Source organism: Pholcus phalangioides, unplaced genomic scaffold (assembly GCF_987345545.1).
Source record: "Pholcus phalangioides strain wild (caught in Gottingen) unplaced genomic scaffold, Ppha-v1.0 ptg000014l_1, whole genome shotgun sequence".
Taxonomy (NCBI): domain Eukaryota; kingdom Metazoa; phylum Arthropoda; class Arachnida; order Araneae; family Pholcidae; genus Pholcus; species Pholcus phalangioides.
This window is the reverse complement of record NW_028301607.1, coordinates 6,473,093-6,489,708: the sequence shown is the minus strand read 5'-3', so window position 1 is coordinate 6,489,708 and position 16,616 is coordinate 6,473,093. Positions and strand designations below refer to the sequence as shown.

The window sequence follows — 16,616 nt, the reverse complement described above, 5'->3', positions numbered from 1 at the left end:
CTGACCATATGACACCATTTTACAGGACATTATATTTTTCAATTATTTTGTTGACATAATGGGAACTTTTGCAAAAAAACTTTTCGTTATTTCAATCACATTATATAGTATATTATGATCATATTAGGGATTTCTTTCATATTTGACAACTGCTTTTGGTAGAGTTGTTGATCTCCTGCATTATTTCGATAAAATATGGTCAGATATTGCATTAACGGGTTTTCTTTTACATCAGAGATTGAAATTGAATATAAATACTAAAATGTTTATATCGCTGATATTCATATAATAGAGCTTTTGTGATCGAATATTTTTTTATTCTGAACTTTATCATTTTCATTGAGTAAGCTTGTGAAGTCTTTCAAGAAAAACTATACCTCTGATTCAACAACCTGGACTGTTTTGTTTAAATATGGCTGCCTCCTCCTCCTCGGAAAGGAGCGAAGAAGCGGAGCAGTCCACTTCGTCGAATAAAGAGAAGACATCCTATAAAATATTAATTTTAGGCGCAGGGATCGCCGGTATATCAACCGGTTTCCATTTAGCGAAGGAAGGGGAGACCGATTTCTTGATCGTGGAGGCTAGAAATAGGATAGGCGGGCGCATCATGTCCGTGCCACTAGGTAAATCCTCATTATGGATCCCACGTATAACGTTTTTCAAGAAACTATTTCACGAGAAAACTTTGTAAGCGGAAAAAAACTTACATACGAGTATCAGTAAGAGTTGGGAGAGACCATAAAAAAAAATCGTAATCGTACTAAGCGGGATCCCCTATATTTACGATTTTTTTAGCTCTTAAGCTATTTTTTAAAGCTCTTAAAATTGCTTGCTTGTACACAGTGCATATGAAATTGTATTGTTTAGCTTTAATAATATTGTAGTGTTTTGCAGATTTTTGTATTGAAAATGAAATTGTTGTTGATGCGAGAAGATATGCCGTCCATGAACTTCAGAAGTTAGATACTAATATAGTCAGTGGCGTCTTAACGATGGGACTCCCTAAGTTAATGAAGAATTCCATTAACACACATGTTTAGGATTTTTGATATGTTTAAATAAACGGAGCTTGAGGCAGGGCCGCAACTTGGGGGAAGCAAGCGGTTCTTGTGTCCCGGGCATTATACGGAAGGAGGCACTGAATGCACCCGTCAGCTGCTTCATCTACATTACATGTGGGCACCAAAATGCATTGTTGCCATCCCTGAGCTATCTAGGATGATGTTGAATGTAGTATAGTAGAATGTTTATTGGCAGTCTGGTCATCCTGTCAACTGAATACTGAGAATGTCTAGGTAGTTTTGCAGGGTAAAGGGATACCAGCTTTCATCTGTTTCTGTCACAAACCAGTATCACCATAATAGCCACTGTGGTGGCCTAGTGGTCATGGTGACGGACTCACATTGTAAGGGCTCAGGTTTAAACCTAACTGGTGGCACAGTGGTAGTCAGCTGAAGTTGGTTTTTCGTGGTTCCCAACTTTGAGGCGCGAATGCAAGCTGATCTGCCCATTAAAAAGTCTCGCCACGGAGGGCAACAGGTACAACAGTACAATTATTCAATCACTCACTTTACTTCTGAAATATAGATGGCAACACGGGAAAGTCAGCATGCACCCAGACTGTTAGATACACACACATTCACACTTCCGGCAAAACTCATTTGGTAGTAAATTGCCCATGGCGACGGACCGGAGTTCTGCTAGGTTTAAAAGAAAAAAGTATCATCATAGTACCACCTGCGGGACACAGTGGTAAGATGCTGGTCAACTACCATGGAGGGGTTGTGTGTCAGATCCACATGAGTTTGATCCTAGGGTAAGACTTGGGGTAACAAGTTCTTTTCCTTATAGTGCTGGAAGGCAACCACATACGCTTTCATTTTTGAGCCAACTCGATCGATTGCTGTATGGCGTATGACCCAAGTTGGTGTGTGAGAAATTAATTGTAGTACCACCATGAAGTTGACCTATGACAAGCTGAAGCAGAGGTGTTTATAAACATTTAAACAGCACCCCCCTTAAGGCATGAGAGATCAATCTTAGGCTATGTAAGCCATGGTATATTGAGTATTCAAAAGAACGGGGTGGGGGGTGAGAGAATGGGAGTTGAAGTTCACTAGTATGCAGCACTGGGAATATAGGAGTGACTGTTCAGGTTTTTGCAGACACTGTACGGACAAAAAAGAAACACTGGGGGGGGGGAATATAAGGTTGGCAGATGTTTTGTATACAAATGCATAGGATTCAAGAATGCATGTACAGGAATGAGACTCGAGTATTGAGTACCCCCACCTCCAACATTTATGGTGGTTGGTATTAGCTCATTCTTAATGTTTCCTAATGCCTAGTTGACATCCAAAAATGTCCACATGTTTTTCATTTCAAAGGCAGAAGATTATTGTAGGTTCCGAACACGTGATGCTCCCTGTTTTCTGTGGTAGTATTATAAGGCTTTACTTAGATGAGGGGAGGAGGGGGAAGAACAAAGGTATGCAAGCACAAGAACTGACAAATCAGGGCAGATTTCTTTTCTTGAATGAAATAGGTTATTGAAATATTTAAATACCCAAATTTCTATTGGGGGAGAGGAGGCAATGAAGTAACGCAGGACATAGATTCGCACTCTCCAGAACATAAGATATTTTTCGTGTGAAACTCTCTCCAATGCAGACAACCAAATGTGTAAGACAACCAGATAATTCAGTTTCTTTTGTCTAATGACAAAATTAGAAATAAACTTGTACAAAGAATGGTTTTCAAGTCAAACAAACTCTTTCCAGTTCAGAACACTCTTAGGTGACAACAGGGGTTGGGGAGGGGTTACTATGTCTGTACTCAGCACATCACATCACTGTGCTTATTATAAAGAAAAAGCTGTTGAAGGCAATGGTATAGAGGAGATGCATGGTTAATTGGAGAAAACCAATATTTATTTAATATATACAGGGACAATTTACGCACAACATCTATTATAAGCACATGTCACAGAAATATAAAGAAAATAAAAATTCAAATATTGTGGCAACGATCTGTTGCTAGGTTAAAATCATTAGCAAAGAGGAAAAATGTTAAGTGTAATGTATAGAGAGTTCAACCATTCTATCAGCAAGCTTATTTAATTTGTCAAATTCTTCACTGCTGGCTGCTAATACCCCTTTTGTCTACCCTTCAGTAGCCATTAGATCCACAAAATTTTTAGGAAATTCTTATCATTGATTTTTCCGGCTGAAAGTTTGTGTATTCTACGCAGCAACATACTAGGTTTTTTTTTATCACTAGGGCAGATATTCTAACAATATCCTGACCTCTTTTGCAGCTGAATGTTTATACACACTGAGGAGTCGCTCCTGAAGTTTAGAACGCTCATCAGATGCAGTAGGATTGAAGACGATGTGTGTCTCTTACAGTTGATAAGATCTCCACACTTAAGCCACAAGGTAGTTATACTTTGTTGCGTCGGATGTGACATGGTTTATCTTGAAGACAGCCTGGACCTGGACGAAGAATGGTTTGATCTTGTTCTTTGAGAACATCAGCAGTTTCACGAGGAAAGCTTGAACTTGAAGATCACTCTATTCTTTCTCCACCATTGCAATAAGTTCTTGTCCGTTTCAGATCTCTTTCGGGTCACCAGTAAAGGCAATGGCACAGAGTAGAAGTTGCAGGTTAATTGAAGAAACGTTGATATTTATTTACATGGACTATTATTAATTTGCAACACAGGAACACTCGAAGAAGAAAAATGTTCGAATCAGCGACAATCCATTGCTAGGAAAAAATCATTAGCATAGAGAAAAATGTGAAGCATATGATGTCACAAGGCATTATTGACATGATCACTACTGTTGTGTCTCTGTGGTATATATGTCAGTGTGTTAGCTGGGTTGTAGGGTTCGCCAAATCTTGTTAAAGAAAATAAACATTTCGGTCCATTTTTCTCAAAAAAAAAAGTTTGCTTCTGGAAAAATTTAGTTGGCGCCTAAATTTTTGTAAATCCTTTGGAAAACAACTCTTATTTAGTGTAATTTCTTGTTTTTGCTGAAATGTTGTGGTTATTATTGTCAACTATTTTCCGTAGCATTATTTTCCTGTAGTCTTAATTGCTAATTTTTTTGCTTGTTGTATTCAATTTGTATTATCATTGGTTTTTTGTTTTTCCAATTTTTAGGAAAAACTGTCGTTGATCTAGGAGCTAGCTGGATACATGGTGTACTTGGAAATCCAATTTATGAATTAGCTTCGACCAGTGGTTTGGTGGATGTCACCAGCAATAGCATACCACACTCTGTAGTAGCTACGACTGAAGACGGCAAGCGCATACCGATATCCATTGTCGAAGAAGTCTACAATGCATATTTTTGGTTTTGCAAGCGCTGCGAGGAATACTTTCTGTTGCATCTTCACCCACCCCACCATGTTGAAAACAGAGTAGGAAAACACCTAGAGTTAGATATCAAAACATACCTCCAGCAGTTTCATGGACAAGATGTAGAGATTCGACGCATGATTTTTGATCATCTACTTCACAGAGAGACTTGCATCACCGGATGTCATTCTATGGATGAGACGAGTTTGAGTGATTTCGGTAGTTACAATGAACTCCCTGGTGGCAATATTCGTATACCAGGTGGCTTTTACTCGGTGGTGAATTGCTTAGCGGAATATCTCCCTAGAGACTGTATAATACTGAAATCGCCGGTCAAGAAAATCAGGTGGAAATCAAAGAAGAAAAACGACCAGACGAATCAGTGCCAAAAGCAGAACTCTGAGTCTCAGATGGACTATAACAAAGTAACGATAGAATGTGAAGACGGGACCAATTTTTATACCAACCATGTCGTCGTTACTTTTCCCCTCGGTGTTTTAAAACATTCTGCTTCAGAATTATTCGAACCCAGCTTACCCGATTACAAATTAGAGTGCATAGATAAATTGTGTTTTGGTGTCGTTGACAAAATATACTTAGAATACGATCGGCCTTTCTTAAATGCAGACATTTCCGAAGTTATAACTCTATGGAGTCGAACAGAGGAATGTGACATAAAAAAGACTTGGTTCAGGAAAATATACTCTTTCAGTAAATATTCAGATAGTGTGCTTTTAGCTTGGGTTTCTGGACAAGAAGCAGAATATCTTGAAACGCTAACTAACGAGCAGGTTGGGGAAACGTGCACTGAAATTTTAAGGAAGTTTTTGAATGACCCTTATGTACCAAAACCATGTCGAGTGATGTGGTAAGTGTGTGCCAATGAATTTCATAATTTTTCATTAATGAATTTCATCTGTTTGGGAGATTAACAGGCCCGTCATTTGGGAGCCCCCCTGGCTTTCGAAAATACACTAAAAATGGTATATATATATATATATACATACAAATACATACCTTGAGTACATGTTCTTTACCCCCTCCTGGAAAAAGTTGAAATGACGGCCCTGTAGATTAAAAACATAATTCTTGTGACATTTCAGAGAGTGAGGCTGCTCTTTTTCTAGGAAAGAATGGAGCAAAGCCGCCCTTGGGGTGTGTGCAGATGTGGTCGCACTAGGCCCCACATTTAAGCTAATCAGAATTTCTTTTATGAAAATTCTCCATTTTTTTTATATATAGAAAGAAATAATTCCAGAATTCTGCCATTTTCATTTTATTCCAGATTTCCACTAATATCGAAATTTTCATCAATTTTGGGATTCTGTATTTCCATCAGCTCTGGAATTCTGAACTTTCATCCTTTTTGGAATTTCGAATCAATTTTGGGATTCTGAACTTTCATCCTTTTTGGATTAGTACACATAGCGCTACATGAGATATGAAAAAAGAAAAAAACTTGTTGCAAATCTACTGTAAACTATAGATTCCAGTCTAATTAGCCTCTTTGCTGGCTTAAAATTTGTATGATGCAACAAAAATAATCTCGTACTGAAAATGATTTCATAATGTCGTTTTGGGCCTCAAGTACATTGTAGATAGTGTGTACTATATTTGTGTTAATTGTGTATCATTTTATAAGTAATCAATCTGGTTTTTTTTCTCATCAGCACTGCATGGAATAGCCAGCCATACACCAGAGGAGCCTATACATCCATCGGTGTGAAAGCCACACAAAGAGATGTCGAGCTTTTACAGACTCCAATATATAGTGATCCTTATCAAAAGCGGGTAACTCTTTCAAGAATTTATGAACATCTAATTGAAAAGAAAAAGAAAAGACTGATTTATTTAAAACTTTTTTTTAAAAAATCTTACACCTGTCTGAATCTGATTTTCACCTACATTTCTCAGCTGCGACCTGCGATAATGTGGTTTTTTTTTTACAATAAATATTGTTACAGATTCTAATGTTCACGCACAGATTAACAGGTTTGCTTTTGGAAGATAAAGCATTAATTTTTTTCTACAGTTGAAGTTAGCGTGTGTTCTGAACTGTCTACACCTTAACTTTATAATTTCCATCAGAAAATTATGAAATTTTAGGAGCCATATTAATGGAGAACATTTCAAATCCTATTTGAAGAAAGAAAAATTTTTTAAAGAATTTCCTCAGCAAAACCTGTTTTTACAATCTCAACGTTATATTTTGACGAAGAAATTAGAATGGAAATGTCATATATTATGTCATATATAAAAATTAAATGTCATATATTTGTAAAAAATTAGCATGTGAACTGTAGTTTCCATAAAAACACTCTGTAGTGGTAAGTGTTGGAACTGATGTTTTTCCTCTTTTGATTTGTTTATCATGTTACCATTACAACTTTCCTAAAATATAGTTTCCAGCAACCTGGAAAGTCAGAAAATATGTGAAATATTTGGCGAAAGTCGTAAAAATTATGTGGAATGGGTCCTCTCATTCTGAACTGAAATCTGAAAAACATTTGGAAGGCTAAGATTTTGAATTATACAGTCAACACTTGTTAAAATGACTTCCCTCCATTGTTCTGTTGGAAACGGACATTATAACAGGTGATCAATGTTCGAAAAGAAAACATAGAATACAGTTTTGACTTATCTTATTGGTCGGTGTAATAGAATGGTTGCTATAATGAGCATGGACTGCATTCCTTTTTATCATGAGTTTTGATCAGAGAAATTGAGTATTAATCTGGGAAATGATCAAGCAGATTTTGCTGAGGATTCTGCAAAATGTCATAGTTTCCTTATAGGTAGTTGCAGGGTCTGCTCTTGGGTTGTGTGACCCAGTGCAGCCACACAGGGCACCGATCTTGGAGGTGCACCAAATCGAAGTTGAAAGGGCAAAAAGAAGCATTGTTGACCATAAAAAACGTGGTCAGGAGGTGCTAAAAATTGGTCCCACATGGGTAAAGATTTTTTCTTTAGCCCTTCTTGGGTACTTATGGCTGTAGAGAGCTCAGAAAATGGTATCAGTTATAGATTCCTTGTATAAATTACATTTTTCCTTCCCTGCACAATTTTCTCTCATGATGTTTTTTATATTTACGTGTAGCCTGTTCTGACATTTGCTGGCGAGGCCACTCACTCCACATTTTACTCCACTGCTCACGGTGCTTTTCTATCTGGGAAGAAAGCTGCAGAATGTCTTCTTGAACAGGACCCAGATCCATCAGATATGGGAGAAAGTGAGAACACTTCACAGCGCCACGTTGGAGATCTTTCGTCTTGGCTGAAGGGCATAGATTTATCATAGCATTTATAAATATGTGGCTATGCATTATTTGAATCTCAGTTATGATACTGTATGTGCTTTGTCAATTTGCATGAAATTTGTTGTGTAACTGGAGGAAAGTTGGAGAAAAAATTAAGACTATAATGCGATATATAATCGATGCGGGGCAAGTGGCAGAGCATTTATAGATATTCTGGTAGCATTTATGAATGCATTATTAGAGTATAAATATATACTTGTAGTTATCGATTCCAGTTAATATGGAACAAAATGTGATACAATATTTTTGCTGTTGTCTATTGTAATACAATCTTTCTTTGTTTTTATAAGTAAATGCTGAAAAATGACCAGTTTTTTTATGAGCAACATGCTTATATATCTTTGTTTTATGTGTTCTGGGCCATAACTTGATGGTTCAAGTATAGTCTGGTGGTGCCCAGGCAACAGACCTGTGTCTCAGAATCTTACCTTTTAGTTTTCTTTGACCATTCACTTAGCGTTGTGGTAGGATGAAGCTGTAAAATGAAAATGAATACTTGTACAGACTGAATGTTATATTTTCCTGCATATAATCCACATATTATGTAAGCAGGGGGGTCTGTCCAGCCAAAATTTGGGTCTGTTTTCTGGACCTTTCACAAAATTCTGGATCTAAAAAACGGACACTTTACAAAATACAAATTAATGAAACCATAAATTTGGCATTTCATTTGTGATAAATTAACTAGATTATTTTGCTTCCCACAAAAACACTTATTTTTCACAAAAACATGACCCAACAAAAGTCTGCAAATTTTTATTCCCCGGTAAGGGCAGATCAAATGAAAATGAAGCAGTGGTTATGATTCAGTTTACTTTTGTATGAGGTAGAGCAAAAGTAAGAAAGACAACCCCTACTGAGACAAATCGACTTGCTCTAGGTAGTCTCTTTGAAGCACGTGATGTGTGCTAGCAATCACCACCAGTGTAATCCTGCAGGCAATAGTTTTTCATCTGCATCTGCAGAATGTTTACAAGTAAAGAACAGCAACGTGATGTTATTCTTTTTTAGTGGCAGATGGAGGTGGAGTTTCCGAAGTGCATCGCAAAGGAAGGCAATGTATGGAGAATAGGCACTGTCATTTACTTGTGTGCAAGACTACAAGTGTTTCTGCGAGGGATGGGAATATGTGAATGGTGATGCACGAATCTGGTCAATGCCCAGGCTGTCATTAGGGGGGCAGTCTCCCCCACCCCCAGCTTTTTAAAATACACTGAAAATAGTATATATATATATATATATATATATATATATATATATGCATATATTGAGTACATGTTCATTGCCCCCCCCCCCCGGGAAAAGTTGAAATGACGGCCCTGTCAATGCCACCTTTTATCATCACGGATGCTTTGGTAATAGAAGTCGACCAGATAATCAGCTCAAATAGACGACACACCATAAAGTATATCAGCATGAAGATGTGAGTCTGTTTCGTTTGTGCCATAATTACAGAAAAACTCCACCACAGGAAAGGGAGTGAACAGTGGAAATGCTTGAGCCAGACTTGCATAACCTGCACGAGTCAGTGATAGTGCACGTTCTCCATACGCTGCCTTTGTTCGCTGAGATGCACTTCTAAAAACTCCAACTTCTTCGCTACTAAAAAAAAGCATAACGCCATGTTGCTCTATTTTACTCATAAAGATCCTGTAGACGTTAATGAAAAAACAACGATTGCCTGCTGAATGATACTGTTGGCTAGCATGGCTACCGAGCAACTACCTATGGTAAGTCCATTCCTGTAGTAGGGGTTACCTTTCTTACTTTTGCTCAACCTCTATGCAAAATGTTGCCACACTCATACGAAAATAAACCAAATTATAACCACTCTGTTACATTTTTATTTCATCCACCCTTATACATTAAAAAAAAAAAAAAAATCTGAATTTCTTAGCGTGGGCTAGGTACCACCATGCATTATTTGCTGCTCTTTAAGTTGGAATAGGGAAAAGTATTTAAAAAATTAATTGGTAAAAATATTTTTCAAAATTTATGATTGGGGTATACACACGTAGTCTGTGTGTATCGTAAAGAGCAGTCTGGCTTGAATATTCTTTTTCTATAGTTACCTTGATTTTACTCCAAGACATTACTCGACAGTCTTTGGTTCATGTGTGTGTTATAATATATCATTGAAGGTTTTAAAGTGATGCTGAGTAATGCTGTAATTTTTATCCTGTATTGTAGCAAAGGACGTGCTAGCCACTGGATATTGGATAACGATCTTTTCTAAATAGGCCATGCATTCCACCCTTTGTTTGAATGGCAAAGTTGAGACTAAAGCAATTTATACTCATTAATTATGCTGTATTTTTTTTTTATCTTATTTGTTTTTACGAGGCATTGAGGTTTAGATTTCTATAGCCATGCAGTAGGAATATAATTGTCATTGGTTTTGAGGTTCGAAACTAGCAATAGCTATGATATCTGCATCAATTTCTGTCTTAAGATCAAGAAAAGCAAAGTGCTGAAACTATCCTTCCGAAGAGATGAATATTATGGGATAAATTGGTCTGTTCTGTAAAATATAGGATCTGACAAACTTACACAATAAGTTGCTCCTGCTGAGACATCACCCTGGATCTACACCAGAGTGTGTAAGAGGTCTTGATCAGAAAGTCCCCCCCCCCCCCTATAAAACTATGAATCGCCTTCGAAGTAATATCTCTTTGATTTTTATATGCTCTGATGGCTCTTCAGAAGTCTGAAATTATTTCTCATATGGTCTGACACTGCACTCTGTAATCCATCCAACAATAATAACAGGGTCAAGCTTTGCTGAATGGGTCAGTTAAACCTGGTTAGTTAAGAATCTCAGGTAATGACTTGGCTGACAAGCTGGCTAGGAGGAGGGCTCTCTAGGACTCTGTTCATTGGTTCTGGGCCAGCTTTGGGCATTCCGCGAAAAATGAGGGCGCCATCTATCGGTAGTCGCCCCAGACTTGGTTGGTAAAGAACATGATTCTGATGTTCTTTTGCCTGATTCAAACCCGTGGACCTTGACTGTAACCTTCATAGTGGAAGATGAGCATCTTACCACTGCACCACTCTGGTATCTGGTCTACCAGCTTGTCACTGTATTCTTAAAAGGCATCTTGATGTCATAGGAGCTAGTAGTGACTCAACCTGTAAAGGTTTATATAAGGAAGAAACAGCTACTCTCTCACTTTCCTTGTGAATGTGCATATAAGTTTGAACTTGGGTCGTCATTTTGTCGAACTCTGGAGCTTCAAGACATTCCTGTTAGGTCTTTGCTGAACTTTGCTTCAGCTACGGGTCTCCAATAAGGACTTCAAATTTTTTAGGGGGGGGGGAATAGTAAAATAGACCTATTGTCACAGTGCTAGGTTCCATGGAACTACTGACCCATAAGTCTTAGTCTAATATCTTTTAGACTAATGCCTTCAGATATAGAGTAGGTGGTGGAGGGGGGGGGGGTATCAGCTCTGTAGCTCAGAATTTCTTTGACAAGATTTTATGCCAGTATTTATGAATTACCTGCTTGAAACATACAATATCATTACATAATTTTTCAAACTATGGGTATCGAATCCGTAAATACAGCAGCTCTACTGTTGCATGTTTGTTTTTTTCATTTTGCAAGGTTATGAAATTGAATGCGTAATTTCCTTCAGTATTATACTTGTGAAATATATTGAAAATTTTGTTATATAGCAATGATGAATTGTGATGATTTTTAACAAATATAAAATGAAATCTCCCGTTAACCCGAGCTGAGTTTAGGTACGCATGATTTGCTATTGGAAGCAAAGCTTGGCATGGAGAAATTTTACAAATGACAGCCTTGTACGTTAGCTGTGTTATTTGTGCTATTGTGTTGAAAATAAGTTGTAATTTATATACAGAAAAGTTCCTTTTAAAAATTATAGTTTTATTTTTATGGTGCTGAAAACATTTGCCCACCTTTTTTAGTCGTTTAGTATAGAAAGTTTTAGCCTTACTGTGATACTTATTCACCTCTTTATACATATTTTTAGCACATTTTATCTCGTTTTGATATAGTTATTAGGTTTTATTTATTTTTCTCAGCAATTTTATCAGTACGCTCAGTAATATTGCTTTGTTTTCTCATTTATAACTCTAAAAGCAAAAGCTTATGAAATGCTCGCTGTTGAAAATTAAAGGTTGAATTGTTTTGAAATGTTTGTATTACTTTGACTCTTCATCACATATTTAACAGTTTGGAGGGGAGTATACAGTGTGTTTGATTTGCGATTGTACTGCACCTCTTGTGTACATCAAGTAATATCTGATCGAAATCTATTTTTTAAAATTGTAATGGTGAACCGATGGCTGTAAGACATGCTCAATTCATGGCTTATGAGCTAAATGTAGTAGTCCTCTGGGTCTCAGTTGATGAAAACAGGCTTGAAAATGACTGATATTAGAACGGAAACAATATGTCCTTTGTAAAAAATTAACATTGTTTGTTTTGTAATAGTACCACAGATGTACTTCATTTAATAGTAGTGCAGGGCTTGACAGATCGAAATGTCTAATTGCAAGCCAAATTTTTTAGAACCAAGCATTTTTTTCTAAAATAACGTATGGATTTTTCCATTATGTACTATGCAGTGTTCCTTTCCATGTCAGTAGATGCATTAATAGAAATTCCGAAACCTTTGTGTTGTCATTGGACTTCCTTTTCTTTCAAACTGAGCATAACTCTGGCCTATTAGCATATCACCATGGGCAATTTACTACTAAGTGAGCTGTGACAGAAGTGTGTACCTAAGAGTCACAGTATATAGTGTTGTGTCTGATTTTTCAATGCCATCTATTTCAGAAGTGAAGTGTAATGATCGAACCTTTGTAGGCCTGTTGCTCTCTGTGGCAAAACTTTTTAATGGGAAGAATTCTGAATGTGGGGAGAGGACTCTAAGGATGTCATTGGATATACTCATAAATATAGTAATCACACACAGAAAATTTTATAGGTGTCAATGCGTAATAATTTTATATTCGTCATTTTAGATCTGGTGTCTGGGATTTGTCAAGCCCCATACTAGTGTTTAATATCATTTTTTGTGATTGCTATCAATGATATCCTGGCAAAGAACTTCTATTGCAGTTGAATTGTGAATGCCAATGGGTCTCTGGTGAATAATAATGCTGAAAAGTCCAACAGAAATAAGTTTAGAGAAACATGATCAAAACTTGCATGGTTTTTGTGTTACTGTTATCAATTAAAGAGTAAAATGATGAAATTTTTTTTTTACAGAACCATTTAGATAAGTACACCGCAACAAGTTATCAAATCATCCAGGGCCGGATAACCATTAAGCAAAATAAGCATGTGCTTTAGGGCATCAGTGCAAAAGGGGCACCACAAAAATATATCAAATGGTATTTTTTTTTAGATGTGAAATTTTTTTTCAACATCGATCATCCGATAGAAGATCCTAAAATTTTAAGAACACTTGATTGTATAGTTGAAGATCATTATCACAAGGTGGCACAAAAGATGAGAAAATAATATTGCAAACGATTTCACATTATTTTTGCTGAGTTTTTCGATTAGCTTTTCACAATTTTTATAAAGCACGCCCAGGGCTGTCTTAACATTATCACACGCCCACATACAAAGCAATTTTTCTGCGAGAGGCATTACTTGCCTAGCTAAAAATTCCTACCTACCTGTTTGCATATTTACTCTTCAAAATTAAAACCAGATCTAATTGTCACCCCCAAAAAAATGCACAGATGGACCCATACAGTAAACCAAGTTCTACAGAATAAGGACATGATTTCTGTGGATCAATTGTGTAGTTTGATCTATAGAAGTAAAGGATATGCTTGCTACCAGGTGTAAATTACAAACTTGAGAATGTATCTAAAAGAAAAAATACCCAATATAACGGTGATTCATCAGAAGAATAAGATAACCTATTGGCAGGGCCGCAAATGGATACTTGGTTAGCTGGAGCAACTACACATTTAGGGACCCCCATCGTAATACTGAAGGATAGGTTAAATTTGCGCCCCCTTTTGTGATGCACCCGGGGCACCAGACCCGCCTACTTCCCCCCCCCCCCCCACTAGTTGCGGACCTGCCCATTGCTAATATTATGGCCATTCTAAGATTCAATGGTTTCTCCTTGGAGTGTTGTTATAGCCTCATCAACTGTTCCTCGTAGTGGTATGGTTATAATTTAAAAAATTCTCAAAATATGACCAAAAATCATCCTGTACGAGTTTTGAGGATGAAAATAATGTACACAAAATAAAAAATGTAAATTTTTATACGATATCCAGCCCCCCTCCTCTAACTTCCAATTAGACAGTTATATTGTTGATCTTTCTCTTCTGAGCCCAACAAACAAATTACGTTTTTTAACTGCACACACATTATTCACCCTGAGATATTTAAATTCAAAAATTGGAGACAGGTCCGGGCTTAGAAGAATTTTGCGGCCCCCTCTAGAAAATTTTATGTAGTTGCTTCCCAAGTTATGAACATAAATCTTGAAGGGGAAATTTTTTTTCAGAAAAGAACGCTTTTTATTACACTCATTTTTATTATTTCAGGAACACGTTGACAGACTGGATTGTAAACAAACACGAGCCATAAAGAGGGAATGGCATTTAAATTAATTTTACAAAATAAATTATTAATAATTAGCTTGGGGTCCACCTGCTTACACTTCTCATCGTGGCTCGAATCATATTGAACAGAGATAAATTTTTGTCATACTTTTGAAGCGCTTTATCATCTCTTTATGAAATATATGTTGTAATTCGATATTTTCAAATTTTTTATTGGTTTTTTAATTAATGTAAATTAATAAAAAGTAAAAGAATCAAGTACTGGAATTCCATGACCCCCGCGGACAGGCAGGATCGTCTTAAGAGCATCATGGGCCCCGAGCCAAGGGATTTTTTGGACACCCTACCTGAAAATTCTCAAAAAATTCAACTACGTCTCATTTTTCTGAGGCACCTCTTCTCTTGAGGCCCTTCGAGCACGGCCCGGGGTGGGGAAGGCATGCGTTAAGACGGCACTGCCTAAGGTTATAGCCACTACAATAGGGACTTTATCAAGTCGCCTTACCTAAGGCACTGAGCTATAAGGAAAGTGAGATATAGATGGCTTTTTTCTCAGCCAGAGATATCAAGGAAACAGTTATTTTTCGGATATTATGCTGAGGTGAGCTTGGAAAGAATGATGACTTTTCTTTCCGAGCTCACCTCAGCATAATATCCGGAAAATAACTGTTTCCTTGATATAAGGAAAGTGTTGGAGTGAGGACTGCGCGAGCCGTCGCCCTACGCGACTACATCACCCTTTTGGAGAGGGGCGGGCAAAACATTTCCTGACCATGTTAATGCAATGGGGAAATTCTAAATACAAGACCTATATATTCCATTTTTTTTTACTTTTCAGCCAATAATTATGCATTATTCATCTGAAAAATAATTTATAAAAATGAATACTTACTTTCGCACAAGAGAAATGCATTTTTTTAAAAGATTAAGAGGAACTATTTTTTTAGAAAATAAACGTTTCTAATATGTTTTGCATTTTGGTGAAGGCTTCCACTTTGAAAATTCGTAACAGTAAACATTACCGCGCATTAAGGTCTGAAGAACTTCCCATGCAAGAAATGAGATAAAAATTAGAGGAAAAAATGTTTTTCATTTTTCTTCCAACATCATATATACAATAACGTACACATACAAATTTTTCCAATAAACAATTTACAAACAGGTCCACAGAGCATAATTTGGAATATTAAAATCACAATTCACAATAGCACTTATATGTTTGCTATCAAATAATTAGTTACAATGCAAACCTTTTTGTCTGGTATTTTGTACGAACTCTGTAAATTTGAAGGGATTTTTTTCCCTTCAACATATGCAATTACTCACAGCATATGAGAAATTCTTTAACATTTTCATTAGATTTATTTTTCATCACGACTCTGCACACACACACAACTGTCGTTTTCTCACATTGCAAGTGTACCAAAAACGAACACCTTTTACTCTGATTAAGACTTTGTAGTATTATATACATAACTCGACAGTAATCAACACATTAAGGAAGATGACCAGATGTGATAGTCCAAAATTTCAATGAAAGATTTTTATTTCCCATGCGATAAATTAGAATTTAAATGAACTTGGAACTATCCAAAAAAAAAAACTTTGCATTAAATTGGCATTTTAACAATTATGCATTCGAAGATGAAGGAAGACCAAAGGTGCCAAGAACAAGAAAACATGAAATTGTGTATTCATTAATTGTGGAGTTGACGTGGAAGAACATGTAAGTCACAAAAATCAATCTTACAGGACAAAGCCATACAGGTGGCATTACAGGTGGCAAAGCCATAAACGCTCACTGATTAAACAACCCTCTTTGGAGAGTTGCAGAACTAAAGTATTTCTTCTAGCAATTCACTCGCTTTAATATTCCACTGGCATGGGTTCATACCATCTTATCCACAAGAAAAAAAGAATTTTCAATTTCTTGTGAGTTCATGCTTTTCCATGTCAACAACTATTGGGAAAGGGAGCTCAAACAACTTCAGCACCCAGGCCTCAGAGTGAAGGAGACAGCAGGGGCACAGGTTGACAAGACTATACCTAAAGTACCAAAGGATGTTTTGAGGTGTTGCGAGTTCGATACCCGGTTCGTCTTTGTCAGAAAACTTTCCTAACACAGGGGTACAACAGAAACGACGTGACCACAGAAAAAGATTGTTCCCGCAGGAAGTCCCACATCGGGGGGGGGGGGGGTTTAGGCACCAACTTCTCGGTGAGTATGAAAAAGGCTGCCATTCGGAATAAGCAATAAATTGTAGGTCCCAGTCTAATTAGCCCTCGCATACAGAAGATGACAGTGGTGCAACGAAAATAATCAAGGAAGGGGACAGCAAGACTGGGGAAGTTCACGTTGTGTG

The 16,616-nt window shown here is 37.0% G+C and overlaps 1 protein-coding gene across 1 annotated transcript; it reads left to right on the top strand.

The window, feature by feature from the left end:
• Positions 1-402: 402 nt before the first annotated feature.
• On the top strand, positions 403-11,846 carry LOC149078041 (spermine oxidase). The gene is made up of 4 exons (XM_089241611.1): positions 403-623; positions 4,169-5,234; positions 6,037-6,157; positions 7,464-11,846. Exons 1-4 carry the CDS (start codon positions 413-415, stop codon positions 7,662-7,664), a joined length of 1,599 nt encoding a protein of 532 aa, XP_089097737.1. The 5' UTR covers positions 403-412; the 3' UTR covers positions 7,665-11,846.
• The last annotated feature ends 4,770 nt before the right edge of the window (positions 11,847-16,616 follow it).

Excerpts from the sequence above, each read along its gene's own strand:
- LOC149078041 (XM_089241611.1), top strand. The coding sequence starts at position 413 with ATGGCTGCCTCCTCCTCCTCGGAAAGGAGCGAAGAAGCGGAGCAGTCC. Across the intron at positions 5,235-6,036 it reads AAACCATGTCGAGTGATGTG|CACTGCATGGAATAGCCAGC; the intron begins GTAAGTGTGTGC and ends TTTTCTCATCAG. Across the intron at positions 6,158-7,463 it reads GTGATCCTTATCAAAAGCGG|CCTGTTCTGACATTTGCTGG; the intron begins GTAACTCTTTCA and ends ATTTACGTGTAG.